This window comes from Plecotus auritus (genome assembly GCF_963455305.1).
Source record: "Plecotus auritus genome assembly, chromosome: 10".
Classification (NCBI taxonomy): Eukaryota; Metazoa; Chordata; class Mammalia; order Chiroptera; family Vespertilionidae; genus Plecotus; species Plecotus auritus.
Genome location: NC_137785.1, coordinates 35,468,618 through 35,496,548, shown reverse-complemented (window position 1 = coordinate 35,496,548; position 27,931 = coordinate 35,468,618). Strand labels below are relative to the sequence as shown.

Sequence of the window (27,931 nt, the reverse complement as noted above, 5' to 3'; positions counted from 1 at the left end):
CCAACAAATATTTATTGAGCACCTACCAAAAGCCAGAGGAAATAAGCATCTGTAATTTCTTTGTTCATTAATTCAATATATACTTACTGAGCATCTGTATATATAAAAGGCTAAGTGACCATCCGTACATACTTCTGACTGACTGACTGGCTGGCCAGTACATATGATGCGCACTGGCAATTTAAAAATAAATGTTGACTCGCGCATGCACGATACATATAAAGCACTCAGTGGCGCCAATCACACGCGTGTGTTTCGATCTGTCATTGTCGATCGTGAATTTGGTTGACACTTCTATTATAGAGAAAGGGTGAATAACGATACTAAAATATTTCTTCTAATTAACTTCCTTTCAATGTGCACAAATCTGTGTACCAGGCCACCAGTATACTATATGCTAGTGAGAGATGAAGATTGACCACTTATTCTTTGATAGTACAAATTTACTAGGCATTTACTATGTGCCAGGCACTGTTCTAGGCCCTAGGGATATAGCAGTAAAAGAAAACAAAGGCCCTGCCCTTGTAAAGTTTAGATTCTCATGTAGTAATTTTCAGTATTTTCTAACTGCAATCTATGGTAGGAAATTCATTTTCCACTGAGACCCAGAATATGTGTTTAAACTGAAATTATATCCACATATACCTGAAACAGAAGTTTCACTTACTATGTGCCGTGCATTCTGTATTTTCTGTCTCATTAACTATAAGGAATTCTGATCTCAACCCACTAAATCTGTAGTTTTCAACCTCTCAACCTTGGCTGCACATTAGAATCACCCGAAGGCATTTTTAAAAATCCATATGCTCAGGCCCCACCCTAGACCAATTAACTTAGAACGTGAGGGTGTGGGGAGTGTGAAACCTGGGCTTTAGTATTTTTTAAGGCTCCCCAGGCATACCAATGTGCAATTAGGATGAGAACCTCTGTGATAAACTGGTTTAGGACCTCTGGTGAGTTAGTTTCCACTATTTAAAAAACATTGTTCTATGGCAGAAAGTTTGTAACTATTAAAGCTGAGTGATGAGTACTTGGGGTTTACTAGACCATTATCAGTGTGTGGTAATAATAATAATAGTAATAATAATAATAATAATAATAATACATTGTTCATTGGTGGCAGGAGTGGTGGTGGGAAATACTGAGCAGAATGATCTTGGTTGTGATGGGGAAACCCAAAGGGACAATAGGAGCCCAGAGGAGATCCTGGCCCAGCCTGGGTAATCAAGGAAGGCTGGAGGAGGGGACCTCTGAGCTGAGACCTTAAGATAAGTAGGAGTTGATTGTGACCTCGGGCTGTGTGACCTCGGGCAAGTTATTGAACCTTTCTGTGTGGTACAGACTTGCCTGTTTCCCATTGGCAACATGGCGGTCACATTTATTAGACACCTTAGAGCTATTGTATAATTTTAATACTTTAGCGTACATAAAGGAGTTAGGATAGCACTGGTACGTAAGTGCTCAGTGAACGTTAAGCTGTTCTTAAAGGGTCTTAAAGAAAGTGCTGAGGTTAAGAGCTGCCCTTTGGAGTGGTGATTCTCAAAGTGTGACCATAGACCAGTAGCATCAGCACCTCCTGGGACCCTGTTAGATATTCACATTCCTGGGCTCCATCCCAGAACTACTAAATCAGAAATCCTAGGGTGAGGCCCAGAAATCTGTATTTTAACAAGGCTTCCAGCTGATTCTCAGGCATGCTAAGTTTGAGAACCACCTATTTGCCAAATGACCAAACATGGGATTCAGTGAAGTCCTTTCAATGTTGATAGCAATATCATGTTGCACAGGATGGCTTTAACAGCCCTTGAAAGGTATTTCCCCTCCAAAGTCTTACTCCCCCCTTGACTTTCCTATAATCACTTCACAATCACTGTATCAGGCGAAATGTCCATTTTGCCTGGTTTCACATTATAGATAAAGTATACTAAAATATTCAAGATTTTATAAGCAGGTTTTCTCATCAACCCTGTTTGCTAACTCCTTTGTGTTCATTTACATCAGACGATATGCACAAGTGGTTAGATATACAGCACTCCACTCTTGTAAAGAACTCTGCCAACTGAGAATGCTGTCATAGACATGAGCAAGTAAGAGACAAACCCTTTATCTTCTTTGAATTGTACTGAATACTCAAGACATGCAAGGCATCTGAGATTTCAAATACTTATTTGATTGGGCTGGTTTATGAATCCAAGAATTTAGGCAGAGGACTGGATCACAAATTTACTGGGAGAAAGAAATCCCACCCATAAGAATGTTTTCATTTCCAAAAAGTGATAGATCCAGGGAATAAAATTCATTTTTAACACCAAAGACTGATTCCACTTTAGTTAAATTTAAAGAAAGGAAATCCCAGTTATGTGGCAGAAGAGTATTTAATAAACGTTGAAGAATAGTTGTGGCCCTAAGAGCTTTTGAGAATGTAAAGCAATAGATCATGCTTTATCCTTTGTTGAAAAGAGTGAAGATTAGAGATATTTACAAATCAGTTACATTAGAGAGCACTAGCCAAGTAGGGTGCAGGTTCTATGGAAGTTAGATTTATAATTACTCCTATTCTTGTCATGAAGGCTAATTTCTGGGCAGTCTGTGGTTTCATAATCACCTGCTAAGCATTACAACCACACCCTTGGGACTAAAATGACTTTGGGTAGAATGTTTGTTGGACAGAGTTTGGGCTGTTCCTTTAATGTTATAAGCTATGTGTGCCACAAGGGGTTTTATTTTCTCCCTGACTATGTGTTTAACTTGCTGATCACCCTTGAACCAGAACAAATGTAAAAACTCTCGCTTAAGTTAGGAAAGAATCTGTAGTTATTCCTTCTGGCAAAGCATTTTTATAAGCAAAATTAATAAGCAATACTATATAATAAAAGGCTAATATGCAAGAATTTGGCAGAGGACTGGATCACAAAGACAGAACGGTGGAACGACCCTGAGTTATCTGTTTTTACTTATGTGTTATTTTGTGTGTGTGACGTTTGTCCTATATTTTCTGTTCATTTACCCATATATATAAAAGCCTAAGTGACTGTTATAACCCGTCGACCAATCAACGGGTCAACTGGTGGCTATGACAATGCACTGACCACCAGGGGGCATATGCTCAATGTAGGAGCTGCCCCTGGTGGTCAGTGCACTCACACAACCAACCTCCTGCAGCCAGCCAACCACCCATGGTCCCTTCCCCCGGCTGTCTGGCCCGATCAGCCCCAATCACCGGCCAGGCCAAGGGACCCCACCCGTGCACAAATTCGTACACCGGGCCTCTAGTTGTAATAGATTAATTGAAAAATGCCATGTGATTTTTCCCCCTGTACAGGACCAAAGTATGGAAATCCATAACATTTACTCAACTTTGAAATGACTATGGAAAAATGGCAAGTAGCTAATTGCTCATTTTGGCAAATTGATTTTTGGCCAAATTGGTTTCTGATAGGTTGCTTTTGGACTGGCCAGGAAGTGAATTTCTGGCTAGATTCCAGAAATTCAAGAGAGATTTAGGAAGGTAGGTGGATTGAGTTTGACCCTGGCTGAAAGTAAATGATGGACAATGGGATAAGGATAGGTAGTGAGGTCATCACTGATAAAGGAGGAGGGAACTGGAGATTAACTCAGGCAACTCTTCCAGATTGTCCCCAAACCTCACCTCCTCTCCACTCTACCCACCCCTCCTTCTCACCATTATTATGCCCCTCGCAGAGCAATTGCAGGAATCGGAATAGGTCTTGGGTGAATTCATCATCTGCCATGACCTTCTCCCCTGGGTGGAGAAAGGGGCAGGGTCCAGAAGGGGTGAGGTGCACCAGAACACAGCACACACGCACAGGGCCCATACACACTGCACACGCATGCGCAAAGCATGGGGGGGGGTAGCAGCCATCACTTCAAAGACACTGTGAGGGCCATGGACATCCATGACACCAGGAGTCCTGATTTCAGAATCTGACAGCTGATGTAGACCTGATGGGCCCTGAGTCATGAAGCTGGGGCCTTGGGTGTCTTTCTACAACATCAGTGTCTCTCTGATGTCATCACTATGTGACATCTGGGAGTGTCTGCCTGATCCAGCAAAGGTTCAAGCAGCTGACACCTCCCTCAGCACTCCTCCAGGGCCAAAGGGTTAATGGATTATGGGGATTGGGATCACTTTCACACAAAGGCTCCGAGCAGAAAGGGATAGGACTGAAATAGGCTCAGGTGCCTTGAAAGCAGCCAATCCAGGAGAAGCAGTGTGTGTGTGTGTGTGTATGTGTGAACATGGGCCAATCAGAACAGGCATCTGAAATAAGCCCATCAAGAAGGGCTGTAGGGGAGGAAAAAGAGGGGAGGCTAGGGCCAATCAGAGCAGGCACAGAGGTTGCACACACACCAATCAGAGTGGAAGCTAGGAGCAACCAATCTGGTTGGTGGATGGGAACTGCAGACCCCACCAATGTGGGGTGGGGTCATGGCACAAAGAGCGGGATGGGTGGGAATGGGGATCACCCCACCCTGGGGCTGTGAATCTGGGTCAGGAAGTCTGAGAACATCCATCTGGAAAGGGACATTTGCCATCTTCTCTAGCTTCTACTTTACAGATGGGGAAACTGAGGCCAATGAAAATAGGTGAGTGGCTAATCTGAGACTCGAATCTTGGTCTCTGGACCCTGTTCTCCAGACTTTCTCCAGGTACAGTGACCCAGGAAAGAATTTCTTCCTCCCTGGATGTCCCAGATCCTCAGCCCCCAGGTGAAGGGGGCAATGGGGGTAAGAAGGGAGGGGTGGCAGAGTAGCACAGCAAGGGGAATGGGCTGGGGAAATTACCGTTCTGGCGGTTGATGACTGGGGCAGCCAACAGGATGGGAGGAGGAAGCAGGAAAAAAGAGGGGAAAAAGAGACAGAAGGAGATAGAGACGGAAAAACACACAGTGACACAAGTTCAGGGACGAAGACACAGACATGGAAAAAGAAACAACCCACACAGAAAGAGCAATAAGGATACAGAAGGAAGCCAGGAGGAGAGTAGGAAATGATGGGAAAGAAAGGAGAGGGAAGAGAAAGAGAGATGGACAGGTAGAGGTGGAGAGGCAGGAGGCAAGGATCAGGGCAGAAAGGTTAAACACATCACAACACGGCAAAGAGGAGACTTGATTAACCCGGATTAGGGACATTAATGAGAGAACAGCAACCAGGGTGGGAGACGTGGGGCTTGTGGAAGGCAGGGTCCATGTGGTGATGGGTGAGAGAACACAGGACACAAGGGCACCCAGGGGTGGAGATCATGGGGAGGGAGACCCTGGAGGAATTGGGGACAGGACTGGGCACCACTGCATGGGGCAGGGGAGGGGAGACATGGGGATGCTTTTGGAGAGGGGGTGTCTTGGAGGAAGGGAGCCCTGGGCAGTGTTGGGTGAGGGGGCAGATCCTGAAGGAAAAAGAAATTCCATGGAGAGGGAAGCCCAAGAGAAGGCCTCACCAGTTCCGTCCTCGTTCACCATGCCCAGCCCTTCCGCCTTGTTCTGTCTCTCGAATGCATTGAGATCCAGGACGCTGAGGGGAAGAAAGGGAAGATGGGAAGATGGGAAGATGTGCTGAGGTCCTCTTCCAGAGCCCCGCAGCCCCTCGACAGTGGCGGGTGAAGAGCCATGGGACACCATGAATGAGCAGAGATCAAGAGGAAGCAGAAACTAAGAGTTGGCAGAAGCTGTGAAGTAATATGGGGTAAGGACAAAATGTGTCCCAGTTGAAATCAGGAGGGTACAGAAACAATCAATCAGCAAAAGCTTCAGAGGGTCAACATCAAGAGGAGAACAAAGGCAGACAATCATAGAGTCACATTAATAGGGGTCATTAGAGAGAGAGAGCCCAGATTCCCTGCTGCTCGGTGCCCCTTGAATTCTCAATAGCCTTCCAGTTCCACCTGCCTGGATCCATGGGGTGGCATTTTGCCTTCCTTATTGTTGCACATGAATTCTTATAATAAACTCCCTAACGTTTGAGCTAGTCTGAATGGGTCTCTGTTCCTGGAACCAAGAGAGTGGAACTAGAAGTGGTAGCAGGAATAGGGAGGGGCACAGTGGCACCAAACAGTTTCACTAAAAGATAGATACTAGAGCCTACCTGCATGTCTGCATCAGCGCCTGGATACTCTGGAAGAAGCCAACTTCCTTCTTGTCCTTCAGATAATCCAGCATTTTCTGCAGAGGGGGCGGCAGGACAGGGGGAACTGGTAGTCACACAGGAACCTACTAACCCTCTTAGCCCTCCTCCCAAGTCCCTTCTCCTGCTACCTGCTGCACATCAGCATTGCCCCCATTTAGGATGGAGATGCCCAGCTTCAGGGTGGAAGACACCATGGCTCCTGTCTCTCCTGGGGGGTGGGGGCAGCAGGGGACAAAATATGGTCCACTTAGTTTGGGAGCGGGCTTCTCCATCCACCAGAAAACAGCCAATGCAGGGGATGTGAAAGAAAGGGTCAGAGGAGTGTGGAAGTGTGATAGTGATGGGAGGATGAGCAAGAAATCACAAGGCAAGTGAAACATGCAAGGGCTGGTGTGTGTGTGCAAACCACAGACATGCAGGGGTGAGAGAGTGTGCCACTGGGTCCACAGGAAATGTGGGCTGGGAGAGTGAAAACAGGATGAGTGTGCTCAGGAGGAGCCGGATGCTTGTGGAGGGCACCTTTGCAGGCACTGATCATCTGCAGCACCATCTCCGCTGCCCCTCGGTTGTGCAGCCGCGCCTGCTGGTACAGGAGCCTCTGCTTCTCCATCTCTTTCTCCTGGGGCAGAGCCAGGTCCATGGTGCCAAGTGAGTCCAGGCTCTCCAGCCAACCCTCCCCTCCCCCACAACCCAGTCCCTCACCCCTGTGCTCCCTGCTCCAGTCACTGGCTCATTCCTTCAACTCATAAACCTCCTCTATCTCTTGGGACTGAAATCTTCCATTTGTTTCTGGCACCTAGTGCAGGACTGGGCATGGTGCAATCTTAACCTGGGCCCACAGACATTCAAGGGGTCAATGGATAAAATCCGGGAAGTCTGTGAACTCGAATGAGGAAAAAAGTTTTGTTTACTACCCTCTAACTGAAATGTAGCACTTCTTCCCATTATGGATGAGGCCATAAAACAGCAATATTATAGAACCCGTGGTTGTGTCATCAATAAGAATCACAGATGAGCCCTAGCCAGTTTGGCACAGTGGATAGAGCATTGGTCCGCAGTCACGGGTTCGACTTTGGTCAAGGGCATGTGCCTCGGTTGCAGGCTTGGTCCCTGGCCCCCCTGTCAGGGCGAGTACGGGCGGCAACCAATCAATGTGTCTCTCTCACATTGATATTTCTCTCTGTGTCTCCCCCTCCCTTTCACTCTCTCTAAAAAATCAATGGAAAATATCCTCAGGTGAGGATTAACAACAACAAAAAGAATCACAGATGTTTCCATGTCACATTTTTGTAGACATCTCAAAATATTGTTTTATTCACCACTACTTATCACTTACAGTAGCTATTGGACCCACTGTTAGATCTTATTTAATAGATTAATAAAGAAGTGCAGATATTACTGTATCACAAATTTTTAACACAATATTTTGATAACTACTTCAATATGCTTATTTCCTCTCTTATGAATTCATTTTCTGCATTTAAAAATATAATTGTGAGAAAGGCTTCACCAGATGCCAAAAGGAACCCTGGCACAAAAATGGTTAAGAAACTCCAGGAAATGCTTGCTGATTGCCTTAATGATGAATAGGTGGGTTAACTGCAAGTTTACTAGCTCTTTCTCACTGCGTGGCCTTTGCAAATGTTACCTTACCTGAAACACCTTTCTCCTTTTCTTCAACTGGCACACCCCTACTCAGACATCCCTTCCTCTGAGAAGCCCTTCCTGCCACCCTGCAACTCTGGCTGGGTGGAGCACCTTGGGTGGGCTTCCACAACCCCCTGAACTTACCCCTGAGCTGCTCTGCTTTCCCAGCCCTGACCCCCCTGCCTGAGCTTCCCTCTTCACCACTGTGAACACTCTGTGCTGTTAATGTCTGTGATGCACATGTCTCCCCAATGGACTAACTTGGTCACTGCTGTGTCCCCAACATCACCCAGCCCAGGGCCTGGCTCAGAGCACTCCTCTGTGAGTGTATGCTGAATGAATGAGGATGACTGAAGTCAGGGTCCCCCATCCCTTCCTCCAGGACCTCCTGATCCCACCTACCTCAAATGAAACCTCAACCTCTTCTTCAGCTTCGCCGTTCTCCCCTCCCTCCTCCAGGTGACAGCTCTGAGGATGGGGCATAAGTTAGGGATGATGGGGAACAGAGGAGATCCTCAGTCCACCCCCACCCCTTTCAGTGGACAGGCGTTGCAGCTGAGGAGAAGGGGACCTGCCCTGGATGGGGGCAGGGCCTCACCTTTGCCATGATATCAGCATACGCCATGTACAGGTAATCCTCATCCAGTTTGCTGAGGAAGTAATTGGGGAGACAGTCAGGACCCAATGGAGAGAACCCCGTCTTATAGTAGCTTCCAGATTTCCTTTGGAAAGCCAGCCCTCCCCATGCTCAGCCTGTATGGTTCACCCAGGGTAAATTGTCCATTGCCAGAGTGGGCCTGTGATGAAGACTGGGCCAATCAGTACTTTTTTTCTGCTTGGCCACAGTAACAGGCTAGAGATAGTCCTGTGGAACTCATATGGGGAATTTTGCTGAAGCTATTGGTAGAGCTATTCCCTTTCCACTGGGGTTGCTAAAATGGTGTGATGGAAACATGGAGTTTCTGGGTCCATCTTACCACCCTGACAACTATGACCAACCACCTTATCCTTGTGTCTTAATAATAATAATAATAATAATAATAATAATAATAATAGTAATGGCCAAGACCTATTAAGTGTTTACCCTATGTTAATCCCTGTTCTAAGTGAGAGAGAGATGTAAATTCTCACAATAATCTTATTAGGTAGGTATGTTACTAGCCACATTTTACCAGTGAGGAAACTGAGGCACAAAGACCCTTCTTGGTCAAGGTCACACAGCTTTTACTGGGGTTCACATCTGGATAGTCTAACTCCAGAGTCATTGCTTTCCCAGGACACTGAACTTCCCAGCCTCCCTTGCTGCTATTGGTAGCCTGATGCCAGAATTCTGGCCAATGAGATTTGTGCAGAAGCCCACCAAGGAGGGCTTCTCTCCTTGGATAAAAAGATCTTGGCCTTGCATAGAGGAAACACATTCTCTTCCCTTCTTTCTGCCTGGCATGTGGTCATGTCTCGAAGTTTAGCATCCATTTTATGACCACAAGACAGAAGCTCAGAATGCAGTGCAGAAAGCCTGAGCAAGCCTGTCAGCCTGAATGACTCGTGACTGTCATTGTGTCACTGCCTAGCCCTGGACTTCCTACCTCCTGACTTCATGTTATGTGAGAAAAATAAATCTCTGTGCTGCCATTTCCTTGTCCACGAAAAGGAGTTGATAATAGTGTCTATCTTATAGTGTGAAGATTAAGTGAGAGAATATAGATGTCAAGTGCTTAGCATGGTGCCTGACACATAAGCACTTGATAAATGTCACCTCTTATCAGCAGCAGCACCATTACTTCGGTCATTTATTCCCAAGACTGTCATTAGCCCATATGCAGTCTTGTGTGAATTAGAAAAAGGACCCCCTTCCACACTTCCCTCTGTTGGAAATTTGTCGTAATTTACTGATTTGTTCCTATAATATACTGATTTTGTTTGAGCAAGGTGCTTTCTTCTAAAAATGTCAAAATCAATATTGTCTGTGATGTGAAACCTTCAAAGATGCCCTTGTGAGTGCTCTGCCTGCACAGTGGTACATGGTGGCCCTGCCAGTCCTCGTAAAATGACATTGAGAGATCAGCTCTCCTAGGACACAGAAGGTCTCTCTTGAGGAACAGGGAGGTTGCTGGGGGCAGGGAGGTAGTGGGTTATTTCCCCAAGACCTATGAAGGGTCCTCACCTCTTTTCAGTCAAGGCAGTGCGACTAAAGTGCAGGACCAGTTGGTGCAGGGGGTCTGGCTTCTTCTCCTCCACTTCTTCCTCTTCCTCCTCTTGCTCCCCAGCTTTCTGAGGGAAGGAGTGGGGTTGGGAAAGGGGCTTCCAGAGTCCCCTCCTGTTTCACCCATAGCCCTGATGGGATGGATTTTTTTTCTCACATGCCCCACATCCTGCACCCTTCCCTGGTTCTGCCCAAGCCAGAGGCCACCTTTCTCATACCTCTCAATGTGAAGGGTGATCCCTGGAGATGTACAACAGGCAGCCTCAGCCCCAGCCCTATCCAGCTCTGCCCCCACACTCCCAGGCAGGCCCCAGCTCACTGAAAGGTCATCTATCATGCGGTCCTCAAAACTGTGGTCTTCAGTCAGGATCCATGTGGCCTTGTACCTCTCCAGGAACATGTTACATGCCCGGTGCCTGCAAGGGAAATGTGTGGAGAGACAGTGGGACCTTCTCTCCTCCGCTTCCTCTGACCTCTTATGAATTTGCCTCACAAACCGTTCCTAAAGAGCCCATCATATTGGCACGCCATCCTCCTGCCCTCTCAGCCACCCTTTCTTCGAGGTCCCTTTAGGTCCCCTTCACCCGGAGTGTCTTACGTGGGCAGGTTGTACAAGGGAGTCATGCGGAAACAGGCAACGACCGCCCTCCGGCGCTGCTTGGACAAGAGCTTGTGCCACACAGCCTTCTTGGACTTGTAAGGGTGCTCGACCTGGGGGCAGAACAATGTCATGTCCCCAGACTCTGCCCCTGGCCTGATTCCCACTTCCAGCCTGAGTGAAACTGCCCATCTGTGCCCAGGTCTGACTAACAGGGCCAAAGAAACACTTCGGTTCCACTGACAGAGTCAAGGTTCTAACCTGGTTTCTGCTTCCAGACCAAAATTTTTCTCCTAGGCCCCGCCCACAGACCCAGGGTCTCTACCCAGGCTCCGCCCCCAATTCCAAGGCCTTTCCCAGAGAGTCAAGTAGTCTCCATCAGGCTTTACTACCTGAACCAAAGTTCTGTTCCGGGCCCAAGATTGAGCGCACTGATTCAAGTTTCCATTCTAAGCCTCAATTTATTTATTTACAATTCATCTTAACGTTAGACTTAAAAAAAACACCTTAAAAATGTTTTTGATTTCAGAAAGAGGAAGTGAGAGGGAGAGACATCAATGATGAGAGAGAATCATCCATCAGCTACTTCATGCATGTCCCCTACTGGGGATCAAGCCCTCAACCGGGACATGTGCCCTGACAGGGAATCAAACCATGTCCTCCTAGTTCATGGGACCAAGATGGAAGCATAGGAAAATGCTTGTACCCTCTGCCTCCCAAAACCACATCAAAATTACACCTAAAATACAGAAAAATAATCATCCAGAACCGCCTGAAAGCTGGCTGAATGGAAGTTCTACAACTAGAGAAATAAAGAAGAAAGCACCCTGAGACTGGTAGGTGGGGCAGAGGCATGAAATGGGTTGGACCGACACCCACATGTGTGGATTTTTTAATCGGGTGGGAGATCATCTCTGTGGAGGCCACCCATGAGGAGCAAGGGGTCCCAGCCCCACACTATACCCCCAGCCTAGGCTCCCAGAGCTGGAAAAGAAGTCCCCATAACTATGGGCTGTAAAAACCAGCAGGGATTGGGGCTCAGTAACACGGAGGCTGCTGAAGACCCAGCTGATCCTCTTAAAGCACCTCCCTGCACCCAAATTGAACTTACAAGGTCCCACTTCCTCTGAGCTCCAGTGCCAGGGCAAGTCTCTAGGGAACACAGACACATACGAGGAGGAATTGGATTGTCTGGCATCAGGGCAGGAACTCAGGGGTGGCTTTCTCCCAGTCAGAGGTGCTAACAGGGGTCATTGTTCCTGTGTTGGGACCTCCCCAGTTGTACAGCTGACTGGCAGCCATATATGTTTGCTCCACTACCCTGGTGATTCCCTGAGACCCTGCCCCATCCAATATTCAGCCCCACCCAACCTGTGTGCAGTAGCTTTTGCATATGAATGGTCTATCTTTGCTCAGGCTTCAGACTTTGCTAAAATCTCTCAAACAAGGTGCAATGGGGTCAGGGAGCCCCAAACATATCAGTAAAAGGCCCAACACCCAGCACTAGCACCAGCCTGCCTTGCTTCACAGCTGAGCCTCACTTGGGCACTTCCAAAACTGATACAAATAGGAGGAATCTGCAGATAGGTGGCCCCAGGCAGTAGTTGACTTTGCATCTCTCTGGAGACCAAAGAGCCAGTGTACCCAGTGGTCAGTGTCAGACCATACCAGATTACAACTCTATACATCCATAAGTGACACACTCAAGGGGCAGACTCAGTGAGCATCAAAGATCCACTAAAGCAAGTCCTGCTCCTTAGGGGTGTCTCCTGCACAGCAGCTCTTCTATTGTAGCCACAGCTGGTCCTCACAGTCAATTGGCCTGGAGGTCAATTCCTCCCAATAACACCAACAGCAATCAAGAATCAACTACAACAAGACTGTGCACAAGCACACAAAGGGGTGCACCTAGAGTGCCCAGCTCAGGTGACTGGGGAGGCTGAGCCACTGGGCCCTATAGGACACCTACCACACAAGGCTACTCTATCAACTCAAGGAGACATAGCAGCTCTACACAATACATAGAAACAAACACAGGGAAGTAGCCAAAATGCAGAGACAAAGAAACATGTCAACAATAAAAGAAATGGAAGAAAGCAAACTACTGGATATAGAGTTTAAAACCACGTTATAAGGTTAGTCAAGAATCTTCATGAGACCTTCAAGGAACTTAGTGAGACTTTCAAGGATCTCAGTGAGAATTCCAAAAAGGGGGGGTGGTGGGAGGTAGGGGAAACTAACCAGTCAGAAATTGAGCATACACTGGCTGAAATAAGAAATAATATGTAGGGATTCAACAGTAGAGTAGAGGATTCCTAGAATCAAATCAATGATTTGAAATGTGAGGAAGCAAAAAACACCCAATCAGAAGAGCAAAAAGAAAAAAGAATCCAAAAATATGAAGATAGTATAAGAAGCCTCTGGGACAACTTCAAGTGTACCAATATTTGCATTATGGGGGTGCTAGAAGAAGAAAGAAAGCAAGACATTGAAAACCTATTTGAGAAATAATGACAGAAAACTTTCCCTACCTGGTGAAAGAAATAGACTTACAAGTCCAGGAAGCACAGAGAGTCCCAAACAAGGGAACCCAAAGAGGCCCACAACAAGACACATCTTATTAAAATGCCAAGGGCTAAAGATCAAGAGAGAATCTTAAAAGCAGCAAGAGAAAAACAGTTAACTACAAGGGAGCTTGGTTGTCAGCTGATTTCTCAACGGAAACTACGCAGGCATAAGGGAGTGGCAAGAAATATTCAAAGTGATGAATAGCAAGGACCTACAACTAAGATTACTCTACCCAGCAAAGCTCTCATTTAGAATTGAAGGCTGGATAAATAGCTTCACAGACAAGAAAAGCTAAAGGAGTTCATCACCACCAAACCAGTATTACATGAAATGTTGAAGGGTATTTTTTAAGAAGAGAAAGAAGAAGAAGAAAAAGATAAAGATAAAAAATATGAACAATAAAAAGGCAATCCTATATAATAAAAGGCTAATATGCAAATTGACCAAGCAGTGGAACGACCGGCAAGCAGGCCTAAGCTGTCAGTTGGAATCCCCCAAGGGCTCCCAGACTGCAAGAGAGCACAGGTTTGGCTGAGGGACCCCCCCTGAGTGCACGAATTTTGTGCACTGGGCCTCTAGTCCTATATAATAAAAGGCTAATATGCAAATTGACTGAACGGCAGAACGACCGGTCACTATGATGTGCACTGACCACCAGGGGGCAGACACTCAATGCAGGAGCTGCCCCCTGGTGGTCAATGCACTCCCACAAGGGGAGTGCCACTTGGCCAGAAGCTGGGCTCATGGCCAGAAGCCCTGTGGGGAGTGGGCCTAAACTGGCAGTTGGACATCCCCTGAGGGCTCCTGGACTGCAAGAGGGCACAGGCTGGGCTGAGGGACCCCCCAAGTGCACGAATTTCATGCACTGGGCCTCTAGTAAATACGTATCTGTCAACAATTGAATCTAAAAATCAAAATAAACAAATAAGAAATCTAATAAACAGAATAAACTGATGAATAAAATAAAATCAGAGGCATGGAAATGGAACAGACTGAAGATTCTCAGAGGGAAGGGAGGTAGGGGGATGGGAAGAGATTAAACAAAGATCTTATATGCATACTAGAGGCCTGGTGCACAAATTCATGCACGGGTGGGGTCTCTCGGCCTGGCTGGTGATCAGTGCCAATCGGGGCTGCAGGATGTTGGCCAGCAAGGGAAGGGGCCACGGGAGGTTGGCTGGCTCGGGGGGAGGGGCTGTGGAAGGTTGGCAGGCCCAGGGGGGAGGTGGGGCTGCAGGAGGTTCAGCCGGCAGCCCAATCGGGGTCATTGGGGTCATTGGGGCCCGCTGGCTGGGGGAAGGAACTGTGGGAAGTTGCTGGGGGGGGGGGGGGGAGGAGGGGCTGTGGAAGGTTGGCAGGCCCAGCGGGGAGGTGGGGCTGCAGGAGGTTCAGCCAGCCAGCCCTATGGGGGCCAATCAGGGCTGGCTGGCCGGAGGGAGGGAGTGCAGGAGGGTGGCTGGCCCCAGGAGGTTGGCTGTGGGAACGCATTGATCACCAGGGGGCAGTGCCTATGTTGAGCGTCTGCCCCCTGATGGTCAGTGCGTGTCATAGTGACTGGTCGACCGGTCGTTCAGTCATTCAGTCGTTTGGTTGCTTAGGCTTTTATATATATAGATATGCATTACCTATGGACACAGACAATAGGGTGGTGAAGACCTGAGGGGGGGTGGGAACCAGGTGGAGGGGGGCAATGGGGGAAAAAAAGAGGGACATCTGTAATAATCTCAACAATAAACATTAATTTTTTAAAAAGGCTCAATCACTGAGCCCCACTGGCTGGGCCTAAGCCTCTATTTAAACTCAAGGTTCCATGCAAGCTCCACTCACAGACCCAAGACCCACCCCTTGGCCCTCCCAGAAAAGCCGAGGTACACCCTCAGGCCCCGCCCACAAACGTAAGGCCTGCCCCTTGTCCGGCCAGGAGATCATAGGCCAGCCGCCCACCTGCTCCAGATGGTAGAGCACTGCAGACACTTCCTGGACTCTGCGCACGATCTTTTCAGGGTCGTCTGCGTCCTCCTCGCGGCCCGGGAGGCCCCGGTACAGGGCCATCTGCCAGCGCAGAGAAGGGGAGCCTTCCACCTGAGAGGAGGAAGAACAGTGGGCTGGCGTGAGGGCCCCTACCCTGTCCGCAAAGCCCTCCCCCCGCCTGGTTTCTGGCAGGGTGGGGTGGGGTGGGGAATGGCCCTGCATGCAGTGGCTGCTCTGGCCTACCCGGCCCCTTTCAATGCGGTCATACTTAATTCCGTGGGAAGTGAGTACAAGTTAAAGTCCCTCTTTCGATGCCTGGTACATAGTGCTCATAAGTTGGCTCTTTTTGTTGCTGGTATCCCAATGTGCTTAGATGCAGATTAAGGAGACCTACCTTTCCTTGAAGGTGAAGATTGTTATGCAGAAATTCCCGGACCTCCTCATCCGTGTCTTTCTGGGGGGGGGGGAGGGGAACATGGCCAGGCTGGGTCACTCTGGAGGGCTCAGCTCTCTCCTTGACCCATAACCCTTTCCCTTCTAGGCCTGTCACCCCAGCAGCTGGTGGGAGGCTTGTGTAGGGAGGATGGGAGAGAAACTCGAAAGGAATCAGAGATCAGGAGTGGTCAGATGGGGGCGGTCCTAAAGGGCATGGAGGCACCTTGAAGAGACAGTAAGGATTAGAAGGGCCTCATGGGGGTATGAGAGGAGGTAGAAGGTGACAGGCTGTCCTCAAAGGTCAAATAAGACCACAGAGGGATTATTGGAAGTCAGAGAAGAGTCAGAGTGGGACTGCAAGTAAGTGGGAGATGGATGGGGTGTATTTGATCAGATGGGGTGAAGGGGGTTATAAGGAAGATGGCCAGGTTAGTAGAAGTCATGGGAGATCAGGCATATCAACCAAGTCATAAGTAGGGTTTTCACAGGCCAAAGGAGGGGTCAATAGGGTGGGGGTTCCTTAGGGTCCCAGGAGAGGGGGGCCCTCAAGGACCAAGTTGAGGGGTCAAAGAGCTCTTTGGGGTCTTGGAGGGACTCAGCAAGGTCCTAGGAGGAGCCTGAGGTCCTAAGGATACCAGGGGAGGTCAGTGGGGGATAGTAAGTTGTAAGGTTCCTTAGCAGGGTCCTGGGGGGAGGTTTTAGAGGTCTTGAGATAGGACCTTCTTAGGTTCTTGTGGTGAAAAGGATCAGGGATGGGGAAGGTGTTATTCTATACAAGGGGTAAGTGGGGTCCTGGGAGGCCTCCTTTAAGTCCCAGAGGGCTTAGAGTTCAGGGGCAGGGTCAACAGATCCCTTGGATTGTTGGGACCTCAGAGGATTGTTCATAGATCTGGGGAAGGGACCATTAGGATTCTGCAGGGCTACTTAGGGTCACAGAGTGCTCACTGGGCCCCTGAGAGTTTTGAGGGGTTTAGTTGGGTGTCAAGAGAGTTCAGAGGGAGGGTCCAGCAGGGTCCTGAGGGAAAGAGGTGATGAGAGCTCAATGAAGACACAGAGGTTCAGGGGAGGGCCAGTGGGATCATGAGGGATTCATTGGGTTCCAAGGAGTTTTGAGAGGTCCTGGTGGAGGGCTCAGAGGAGTCTCTAGGGTGCTAATGGTATCTTGGGTGGGGTCCTCAGAGTCATAATGGGTTTGGCATGGTCCTGGGGGAGGGGGTTCAATTGGATCCCTGAAGGCTCAGTGTGGTCCTTCTAGGCTTGTCAACCCAGCAGCTGGTGGAAGGCTTATGTAGGGAGGATCTGAGAGGGTCTTAGTATTTCTGGGTTTCAGTAGGGTCCCAGGTAGGGTCCTTAGGTCCCAGGGCTCTGGCAGTTTCCTGAGTGGGTCCTAAACATCCTAGGGGGTCCAGTGAGTCCTCAGGGTCCTAGAGAAGGATTCAGTAGGGTCCTAAGGGAGGGCTTCCAGTGGGCTCCTGGGGTCTTGGGGGCTCGGTGTAGGGTGCTGAGTGGGATCCTGGCATATTCCCAGAATGGGGTCTGGCAGGCACCAAAGCATAGCGGGTCTTGGCCAGCGCAATGAGGTCCTGGTCAGTGGGTGCACACATGTTCAGGCCAATAGGCAGCATCTTTTTGAGTGTGGCCACAATCAGCGATGTCTGCACAGAGTACCGGTCCCCCCGGCGCTTCTTCTTGGTGCGTTCCTGGTCTGAGCCACCTGACTGTGGAGACATGGGGCTCAGCACCAGCCTGTGTGCCAGCCCAGCCCCATGCCCGGTTCCCACCCCAACAGCCATTGCCCCAGTTACCACCCCAGACCTTGCTGATCTTTCACCAGATGCCCAGCCCTGACCCTCCTAGACCCAAGCCCCTATCCCAAATTCCTAACTTCTGTCCCAAACCCTTACAGATTCCCCCAAATTCCAGGCCTTTCTCAACCTCTAGAGGTCTTCTCCCAGAATCCCCTAAGAACTCTCAGTACAACATCTCTCCAAAAAACATGCACAAACCCACACTTCATATCTCAAGACTGAGTTCCCAAGAATGAAATAAAGATGAGAAAAGAGAAGTTGGAAGAAAAAGACACTGAGAGACTGAGATGGACAAGAAAACAGGAAGACAAAAGATGCAAGAGAGATCCAAAAAGATCTGGGAACAGAAACACGGGCATGGAGTCCCATAGCCATGTTCTGAAGCCTTGGTGCAGACCTGTGGTCAGGACCACCCCAGTCATGCCAATGAGAAGCCCGGGTGACAAGCTTTGGCCAGGGCCACATCCACACCAGCTAGAAATATGGAGGCCGTACATGCATCTGAGTCCTTGCAGAGTCCTGGGCCAGGGGCCATAGGCCAAATGCCATCAGCAACTCAAAAGGATAAGACTGTTGACCAAGGTCACATAGCCAACTGCCAGAGTCAGGATTCTAACCCAAGTCTCTCTCATTCCAGAGCCCAAGACTTAAACTCGGCATGCACATGCCTGTCCCACCCTCATTCCATTCCTCACAACCTCAGCCCACAATGGACCTTAGCCCACAATGCTTTGATGCTTTGGGGAAAGCTGAGAGGTGTTTTTTTTTTTTTTCTTCTTTTTTTTTTTTCAACGTAAGTTTAAAAAAAAAAAAAAGAAAAGTAAATTTGCTCAAAGCTGAGAGTTGGAAAGGGAATGGATGGTTGGGGACAGGGAGGAATGGGGAGAGAAAAAGGATGGTGGCTGGGAGCCAAGGATGAGGGGTGGGGAATAGGGACAGGGGTTTTCTGGAGAGGTGCAGATGCTGGGGTTTGTGGGGAAGAGGGTATTAGCCAAGAGTCATGCGGAAGGTTCCAGATGAGGGGCTGACCTGTACGTCTCCTGCCTGCTTCATCAGATGGCAGACAGAGACAAAAAGGGTTACCTCAGTCCTCAGAGAACCCCAGGCCTAATTCCAAGTTGGCTCAACCCAAGCTCTCTGCCCACCAGACATGCATCCCCTTGTAGGGCATTCCCACACCTTAACTCAGGGTGGGTGGGTTTGTCCTTTAGATAGAACCCTGTAGAGGGCAGTTCTGAGAAGTAATAAGGGGAGGGGAAGGGGGGGACCTGGGATAATGAGGATAGGAGGAAGGAAATGCAAGATGAGAGAGGACAAAGCTGTGAGGGCTGCAGGGAATGTGACCAGGACAGGGCAGCCGGCTGTATGAGGAGGGGCAGGTAGGAAGCCCTTGGGTGTTCCCTCCCTCCCTGCTAAGGCCACCTCCCAGAGCAAAGCACCCACCTTGGCCATTTTGCTCTTGTTGTCGGCAGTCAGAAACGACATGTTGTTGATCTCATTCTGGACCACGAAATTCTGCTCCTCACGCTTAAAATTCTGATGGTAGAGGCAGTACTGGGGTCAGGCAGGGTGTGGGGAGGGCATCTCAGGACAGCAGCTTCTCAGGTATGAAGAGGAGCAGGGAGTGAGCAGGGACTCACGTGGGACTTGCACCAGTAGATGAAGATCTCGCCCACCATCCTGAACAGCTCCTCAGCGTTAGGGTTGGGCTCCGTCAGCCAGTGCGCCCTGGGCAGCAGGGAAGGGGCTGGTGAGGGATGGGGTGGGACACCCAGGAGAGGGGCTACACAAGAGACCTTAGGGGAGAGGATCAGGGGGACCAGGAGACTCCAAAGGGAGGGGTGGAATTTTCTAGGTAATCTGGCCCTTCAGATTATTTAAAATTGTTAAATGACCATTTCTTTACAAACTTTTTTCTTTCTCCAGTGAAATATGCATGCATAGTGCTGGTGATGCTCAGCGTAGGGAGGACAATGGCTGGGAATCCCCTTTGTTTTCTGGGTGTGAGGACAGCCCTGGAGTCACCACCATAGGGACCTTTAGTTCTACTTTGTCCTGGAGAGAGGGAGGGATTGCAGGGAGGAGGTCGGACAGGGACATTTTTAAAGCGGGGAAAGAGCTGAGCCTTTGGCTTCACTTTTTTACTCTTGGAGTGAAATTGTGTAAGATAATGACACATAACTTTCCCACCCTAAATTATTTCAGCTCTTTCAGTAGCTAATGCAGGATTTAGTTTGTAACTGTTTTATTTCATGCTTTAGCTATAGATTGGAAGTGTTCTCTCCTGCAGAGCCGGCACTGGGAGCAGAATAACAAACCCATTAGTTATAAATTTATGCTTCAAGATTTTTTTTAAAAATATATTTTATTGATATTTTACAGAGAGGAAGGGAGAGGGATAGAGAGCTAGAAACATCGATGAGAGAGAAACATCGATCAGCTGCCTCCTGCACACCCCCCACTGGGGATGTGCCCGCAACCACAGTACATGCCCTTGACCGGAATCGAACCTGGGACCCCTGAGTCCGCAGGCCGACGCTCTATCCACTGAGCCAAACCAGTTTCGGCTCAAGATTTTTTAAGTCTGGCTTTTTAAATGTTCCCTCGGTAAATTTAAGAGTTTTTAAAATGTAAACCTAGAGAGAGAAACCAAGATGGCGGCATAGGTAAACACCTGAAATTACTGCCTCACACAACAACTTCAAAACTACAACTAAAAGATAAAACGGACATCATCCAGAACCACAGGAAGGCTGGCTGAGTGGAAATTCTACAATTAGAAGGGAAGAGAAAAGCACACTGAGACTCAGAGGAGCTGCGGAAGTGAAGGCAGAGGTACGGAGGTGCACGCGGAGAGGGCTGGCAACTGAGTAAGTGGCTGGCTTTTTCAATCTGCAGGGAGACACAAGCTCCCTACTGCTCTGAACTCCAGTTCTGGGCGAGACCCTGGGGACCCAGACTTATACGGGGAGAAACTGGATTGCCTGGCAGCGGGCGAAACTCGAGGGCGGCTTTCTCTCAGAGGTGCTTGCAGCGATTACCGAGGGACACTGAGACCTGGGGGCCTCTTAGGGCAGGGCTGACAGGAAGCCATTGCTGTTTGCTCCACCCTGAGACTCCGCCCCATCCAAACTGTGTGCAGAGGCTTTTGCATATGAATGGCCTGGTCCTTTGAAATCTAAAATTACCTAACAAACTGCAGCTGAGTCAGAGAGACCCAGAACATCCAAAAGAAGGCCCAAGGCCCCGCAGCAGCTTGCACTGCTTCACAGCTGGGCCTCATCTGGGCACCTCCAAAACCCAAACAAAGAAGAGGAATCTGCAGATCTCTCCGTAGCTCCTGCTGGGTGGCCTCAGGCAGAGGCTAAATTAGCACCTCCTTGGAGATCCAAGAGCCAGTGTACCCAGGGGTCAGAGTAGGACCATCCAGATTACAACTCCTCAGATCCATAAGGGACATACTCAGGGGGCAGACTCAGTGAGCACCAAAGCCCCACTGAAGCAAGTCTTGCCTCATAAGGGTGTCTCCAGCACAGAACTTCTCCCACCATAGACACAGCTGATCCTCACAGCCAATTGGCCTGGAGGTCAATTCCTCCCAGTGATACCAACAACAATCAAAGCTTAACTACAACAAGACTGTGCACACAGCCCACAAAGGGGTGCACCAAGAGTGTCCACCTCAGGTAACTGGGGAGGCTGAGCCACTGGGCCCTAGAGGACACCTACCACACAAAGCCACTCTATCAACTCAGGAAAGCAGCGAAAATGTGGAGACAAAGAAACAGGTCACAACTGAAAGAAATGGAGGAAAGCAAACTACTGGATATAGAGTTCAAAACCATGGTTATAAGGTTTTTCAAGAATTTCCTAGAAAAGGCCGATAAATTTAATGAGACCCTCAAGGATATGAAAAAGGACCAACTAGAAATTAAGCATATACTGACTGAAATAAAAAATAATATACAGAGTTCCAACAGCAGACTAGAGGATAGCAAGAATCAAGTCAAAGATTTGAAATACAAAGAAGCAAAAAACACCCAACCAGAAAAGCAAAAAGCAAAAAGAATCCAAAAATTTGAAGATAGTGTAAGCAGCCTCTGGGACAACTTCAAGTGTACCAACATCAGAATTCTGGGGGTGCCAGAAGAAGAGAGAGAGCAAGATACTGAAAACCTATTTGAAGAAATAATGACAGAAAACTTCCCTCACCTGGTGAAAGAAAGACTTACAAGTCCAGGAAGCACACAGAACCCCAAACAAAAGGAATCCAAAGAGGACCACACCAAGACACATCATAATTAAAATGCCAAGAGCAAAAGACAAAGAGAGAATATTAAAAGCAGCAAGACAAAAACAGTTAATTACCTGCAAGGGAGCACCCATAGGATTGTCAGCTGATTTCTCAACAGAAACTATGCAGGCCAGACAGGAGTGGCAAGAAATATTCAAAGTGATGAATAGCAAGAACCTACAACCAAGATTACTCTACCCAGCAAAGCTATCATTCAGAATTGAAGGGAAGATAAAGAGCTTCACAGATAAGAGAAAGCTAAAGGAGTTCATCACCGCCAAACCAGTATTATATGAAATGCTGAAAGGTATTCTTTAAGAAGAAGGAGAAGAAGAAGAAGAAGAAGAAGAAGAAGAAGAAGAAGAAGAAGAAGAAGAAGAAGAAGAAGGAGGAGAAGAAGAAGAAGAAAAAGGTAAAGATAAAAATTATGAACAACAAATACATATTTATCAACAAGTGAATCTAAAAATCAAGTGAATAAAAAATCTGATGAACAGAATAAACTGGTGAATATAATAGAATCGGGGCATAGAAAGGGAGTGGACTGACAATTCTTGGGGGGAAAGGGGTGTGGGGGGTGCGGGAAGAGACTGGACAAAAATCATACACCTATGGATGAGGACAGTGGGGGGGAGGGGGGTAAAGGCAGAGGGTGGGGTGGGAACCGGGTGGAGGGGAGCTATGGGGTATGGGGGGGGGGGAATAGGAACAATTGTAATAATCTGAACAATAAAGATTTATTTTAAAAAAATAAAATGTAAACCTAAAGCAATCGAAAGTTTCTACTTAAACTTTGTTTGCAACTCCTTGAATGAGAAGATTGAATTTATAGTTAAATGCGCTATTGAGATTTTTTAATGAGGCAACTAAATTTTTTCTACAGCGAAAAAAATAAATTTAACATGCATATAAATGTCAACTTGATGAATTATCACAAAGTGAACACACTTGTGTAACCACCACCCAACTCAAGAAATAGAACATTTTCAGTCCCTAGAACTACCCTTGTGTTCCTCCCAGCCACTCCCACTTCCTTCCTCTTGAAAAAAATGACACTTATCTTGACTTACAGACCATAAATTATTTTTGTCTGTTCTTGAATGTTACATAAATAGATGATATGATATGTACTCTTTTTTGTTTTATTTTCCTGGCTTTTACTTAACCTGATGTTTGTGAGATTTATCCATGTTGTGTGTTGTGACTTTGTTCATTTGAATTATTGTGTAATATTCCACTGTGTGAATATACCACAATTTACTTGTTCGAACTCTTTGACCTAGCTCTCCCACTCCTAGGAGTCTACCCTATAGCAGTACCCACTGGTGAGCACAAAGATGGATGTGCAAGGATGCAGCCAGCATGCATACCACCACTTCCTTTTCTGCTCCCAGGACAACCTTTTCCAACAAGGATGGAACTGGAGCTGAAACTCATTTACTATCCTTGAGTTAGGCTGCACATGGGAGTTAATAATTTTTTAAACAGTTTCTGAATTTAGAGAGACATTAGCAGTTGGTTGATACCTGCACTTGCACTTTTATTAAAGATCCATGTTTCTGGGGGAATGAGACTGGCCACATCTGGACTATCTTTCTTCTCCCAGTGACAGAGAAAGGCCTAATGATTGGGCTTTGCTGCACAAATATCAGACACCTCGTCTACCCAAGCCTGGAGGCCAAGTGCTGGAGAGAAAAGCAGGGCTCCTTATAGCTGACATTGCAACTGTGCAGGGCTCAGATTCAGGAGTGCAAAGGGGCAGGAAGGGAGCAAATCCAGTGGGTGGGATTTTGTTGAGCCAGAAACAATGGGGTTGGAGTCAGAAGGTTGGGTGAGAATTGCAAGAAGTTTATAGCAAGTCAGAAGGTGAAGAAGGGTCAGATGGTATTCAGGAAAGCCAGAGGTTGGGCTGAGGTATGTGGGGGGAACAATAGGGACATGCTAACCTGTTGTTGTCCACGTAGCGGATGAGCAGTGGATAGAGGGCATACAGGTCCCGGCAGAGCACAGAGAACTCGTCCCGCACCAGGAGCTCACCCTCCTCGGCTTCTGCCTTGGCCTCCAGGCGCAGCTGCTCCTCCTCAGCCACCACCTTCCCCGCCCGCTTGCGCAGCCGCCCAATTGTTGGGATAAAGTGTGAGTGCAGGAGCTCTGGCCGGGCCCGGCTCACAATGGGCTGGGCAAACACTGCAGGAGCAAAGGGGCGATACTCATTGCTGGCCAGCCTCTAACTCCAGCATCTGACCTATGACCTCTGTTCCCATCCCATGACTCCTCTGACCCAGCAGCTATCATTGAGCCTGACCCTGGCTTCTGACTCCAGCATTTATCTCTAATCCCACTTCTGACCTTGGGCCGTGACCTGTAACACAGTCCCTGAATCCTGATCCCAACCATAACCCATAACCTGAACCTGTGATCCCAGCCTAACACATGTGCCTGACCTGTGACCCCAACTGATATCTTACGCTAGCCTGTAACCTCTTACCTGTCTTTAACCTCTGACCTGGTCCCTACACAGACTCTTCCTCACTACATGATTTCTCACTATGGCTTCTTACCCCAGCCTTTTGCCTCTAATCCTGGCCTCCAACTCCAGCCCCAACCTCTAGTTTGAACCAATTTTTGACATAGAACTTCTAAACCAGGAATCCCAACCCTTTAAGGACTAATGTCTTGAACCTCTTACCTATAACCCATCCTCATCAGGAACCTCATCCTCTGACTATTTGCATAAGGAACTCAGGCTCTGACCCCGTTCCTAAATCCTGATCTAACCCACTTTGAGGTTCCAGAAATTCAGAATCCAGCCTGGAGGACTCCCTGGACTCATCCTTTCAGCCCTGAGCCTCTGACCCCTTGTGATGACCCTTGACTTTCAATCCTGAGAAAACCTAGACTCTGACTCCTCTCAACTCCCAGGAGACCATGGAGCCTGTGATCTTCCTCTCAGACTGTTAGATCAAGAGGCTTCAGCCCAAAGACCCTGGCCCCAACCCTCCGTAGCTTAATGCCCCCAGACCCACCAGCAAGCCGTTTCATCCATGAGGCCTCGTCAATGCCCAGGTTATTGACGATGATTCGAAGGATATTCCCCAACAGGGAGTTGAGGTGGTCAGAGGTGACGGCTGTGCAGGGTGGGAGGACCCCAGCGGGCAGGGTGGGTGGGGGCACCTCAGGTCCGCGCTCCCACCAGCGGGGCAGGTAGCTGCACAGCATGGGCAGTGTGATCTCAATGACATGTGGCATCTCTGTGTAGCGGGCCCCCGACTCGGCCAGCCCCCCGATGTCTGCCATGAGCCGCTCCAGCACTGGAATGTCAGGGCACATCTCCTCCACGCTGTTGGGGAGCCCTAAGACTGGGGTGCAGGGAGGGATCAGGGCATGCCAACCCATACCCTCAGACCTCAGTGTCCACACCACATACTAGGGTCCCCCATAAACCCTGGGATTCCCCAATATGGAGCACACCCAAGCTTGGGAATCCTCAGCCCCTGAGAGCCCAGATTGGGCCACACTGCTCCCAAAGTGGGCTCTGCCCTGGGCCATGTGGACTGGAACCCTGACAGCTGCCCTAGCCCCACACAACTTACTGGCCCGCTCCCGGGGAGACTTGGTGGTGTACACTGAGTAGGCATTATACTCGTTCAGCTGAGGTTCCAGAAACGCCACAGGCATGGCTGCTGCCAGGCGGGCCAGGCACTCCCCGAGGGCTGGCCGTAGCCTGAAAGAGGGCGCTCCTTAGCTCCCATGTCCTCCGCCTGGACTTGGGTCCCAGCCCCAGCCTCCACAGAAGTGACTCTCCCCAGAACCCTTTGGAACAGAGTGCTGCTCACCAGTGGGCACAGATATGACCTTTTTCTCAGGCTTCCTGAATGCCCTCTTGTCCCACCTGTGGTCTTGGCTCAGGAGAGCCCACATGAGCACTGCTAGAGCCCTCCCAGTGCTCCCAGTGTGCTATGGCTCCTGTGTGCTACCCTCGTTTCTGCAAGGCCCTTGTCAGGGCAAGCTTGTTCCTCAGCGAAGAACAACCTGGCATCTGGGCCAGCAAGAGCCTGGTCATCCTTGCCCTACTCCACCCTACTCCACCCCCAGCGTGGAGGCCTCCACTTCCTTTGCTAGCCTTCACCTGAGTGCCCTCATGTGGCCACCTTGGGAACTGCATCTACCACAAAGTGTCGCTGTTGATCTCCCCTGCTTTTCACTCACCCCCATCTTCTCTTGTGCCCTCCCCTCCCTGAGCCTCCAGAGTGCTCATTCCAGCCCCAAACTATGATTGTTCCTCCTTACTTTTCAACATAAGAGTTTCTGGTTGTTCCCAGAGAGTAGATGCTGCATAGTGTTCGGTAGCATGAGACCTGGACGTCATCCACTGAGAGAGAGAGAACAAGGATGGAGGATGTGCCCATCACACCAGTGCCCCAATCCCCTCCCTTGTATCCAAATGGAGGGTAAGAGCAGGGGCTGGAGAGCTGCCTGCCATTTACTAGTTTTGTGACTTGAGCAAATACCACTCTCTTGGCCTGTTTTCCTATCTGTAAAATGGGGATAATTATAGTATCTTCCTCTTGGGGGTTATTGTGAGGATAAAACCAGTTAATACTTGGAAAGCAATTAAAACAAGGCACACAGCAGGCATTCAGTAGGAAAGGACTCATGGATCTCTTTGATGATAGTGATGGATACTCTCCAGAAAAATGCAAACACACATGCAATCCTGGCTAGAATTTTAGGTTAGCCACACATCCTCTTTGGAAGGTTGGGTTAAGAATCTCAAGTTCACAAATGTCACAAGGCAAAAAGAGGGCAGGGGGGCTGTACTAGATTGAAAAGAGACTACAAAGCCATGAGAGAAACATCACTGGATTCTGAATTTTTTAAAAAAAAATCAAAGGCATTTTGAGGGTAATAGGGAAACTTAGATGTAGTCAGTTTAGGGGTGACTCTGATATGTGGTTATATGAGAGAAGGTTCTTGCTTAGGAGATACAAGCTGAATGTTCAGGGGTGGGATGTCACTATGTGTGTAACTCACATTCAAAAGCTCAGGAAAGTCTGCAGATCCTTTCACCCATAAAGTGAAAGGTAAAGCAAATGGGGCAAGTTCTTCACAATTCTCTTCTGTTGACTTTTCTGTATATTATTAAAATTTCCAAGTAAAATGGAAATCCCCTCCAAGTGCTACTTTTCTTACTAGGGTTTTTAAAAAATGTTTTATTGATTTTAGAGATACAGGAATGGAGAGGGAGATAGAAACATTGATGAGAAAGAAACAGCAACATTGATTGATTGGCTCTCCCCTGCTGGGGACCGAGCCCCTTGGTGGAATAAACATGGCAGACACTGCTAATTGACTCCCAGCACCTGCTCTTACCTACTTTCTGTACTTCTCTTCATCCGAGACCACCAATATTTAGCTCTACACATGACCTCCAGAATAAAGGCTACTTTCCAGCTTCCTTTGCAGAAACATGGGCCACATGCTAAGTTCTGGCCAATGGGACTGATGTAAGCAGGAGTGATGCGGAACACTTGTAGGTTGTTCCTTTAAAATAGTTGAGGTGTCCTCCTCTTTGCTTTTTCTCCTCTCCTACTGGCTAGAATAAGGATGTAATGGTGTGCTATCTTGGACCATGTGGATAAAGGCAATATTTCAGAGATAGCAGAGCAACAAAATGAAGGGAACCTGGGATCCTGACATTATGGTCCACTTACAATAGACCGTTACATAGGACAAAAATATAATTCCATCTTGCTTAAGCTATGCGATTTAGGCTCTTTTGATAGAGCAGCTGAAGTCATCCTAATTAACTCATTCTGTTTCCTACTAATTTACTGAATGCACACTTTGCTTATGGCAATAAATCCACTCAGTAAATACACATTTAAACACCTGATCTTTCTATTGGGCACACAGGGACGGGTGATGTTGGCTGAATTGCCCCCCTCCTCTGCCCTTAGGGTCAGGAGTCCTTACGGATGACATCATCTCCAAACTGGTGCTGGGCGATGTGCTGGAAGAGGGTGGTGAGGACGGGCAGCAGGGCCACAGTGGTGTAGGTGAGGTTCTGGCCCACACCCTTCACCTGTGTGCGTGCCTGTGACACCTTGCCTAGCCTCAGGTTCTCTACCATCTTCTCGATGTCCTCTGAGGCACTCTCAAAGAAGGAACGGAGGCCAGCCTTCACGATCTCGGGGCCTGACTTCATCACCGTCCTAGGAGGGAAGTGGGGGCACCCCAGTTATAGAGTATGAGAGTTTAGA

At 48.4% G+C, this 27,931-nt stretch overlaps 1 protein-coding gene across 9 annotated transcripts in view; it reads right to left on the bottom strand.

The window, feature by feature from the left end:
• The window catches only part of RYR1 (ryanodine receptor 1), a 144,960-nt gene that overhangs the window by 43,642 nt on the left and 73,387 nt on the right, over positions 1-27,931 (bottom strand). For 4 of the 9 annotated variants that reach the window (XM_080644317.1, XM_080644321.1, XM_080644324.1 and 1 more), the window contains 22 exons: positions 27,645-27,883; positions 25,959-26,040; positions 25,262-25,392; positions 24,695-25,027; positions 23,615-23,855; positions 19,015-19,102; positions 18,818-18,910; positions 18,404-18,418; positions 17,114-17,284; positions 15,526-15,585; positions 15,105-15,242; positions 10,593-10,705; positions 10,314-10,410; positions 9,956-10,062; positions 8,390-8,441; positions 8,194-8,259; positions 6,664-6,763; positions 6,273-6,352; positions 6,103-6,179; positions 5,459-5,532; positions 4,807-4,824; positions 3,683-3,763 (listed from right to left, as the gene is read on the bottom strand). In XM_080644317.1, coding sequence (XP_080500443.1) covers positions 3,683-3,763; positions 4,807-4,824; positions 5,459-5,532; positions 6,103-6,179; positions 6,273-6,352; positions 6,664-6,763; positions 8,194-8,259; positions 8,390-8,441; positions 9,956-10,062; positions 10,314-10,410; positions 10,593-10,705; positions 15,105-15,242; positions 15,526-15,585; positions 17,114-17,284; positions 18,404-18,418; positions 18,818-18,910; positions 19,015-19,102; positions 23,615-23,855; positions 24,695-25,027; positions 25,262-25,392; positions 25,959-26,040; positions 27,645-27,883 — 2,456 coding nt within the window. The remainder of the gene's footprint in view (positions 1-3,682; positions 3,764-4,806; positions 4,825-5,458; positions 5,533-6,102; positions 6,180-6,272; positions 6,353-6,663; positions 6,764-8,193; positions 8,260-8,389; positions 8,442-9,955; positions 10,063-10,313; positions 10,411-10,592; positions 10,706-15,104; positions 15,243-15,525; positions 15,586-17,113; positions 17,285-18,403; positions 18,419-18,817; positions 18,911-19,014; positions 19,103-23,614; positions 23,856-24,694; positions 25,028-25,261; positions 25,393-25,958; positions 26,041-27,644; positions 27,884-27,931) is intronic. The other 5 variants (XM_080644319.1, XM_080644318.1, XM_080644322.1 and 2 more) reach the window with 5 other exon arrangements.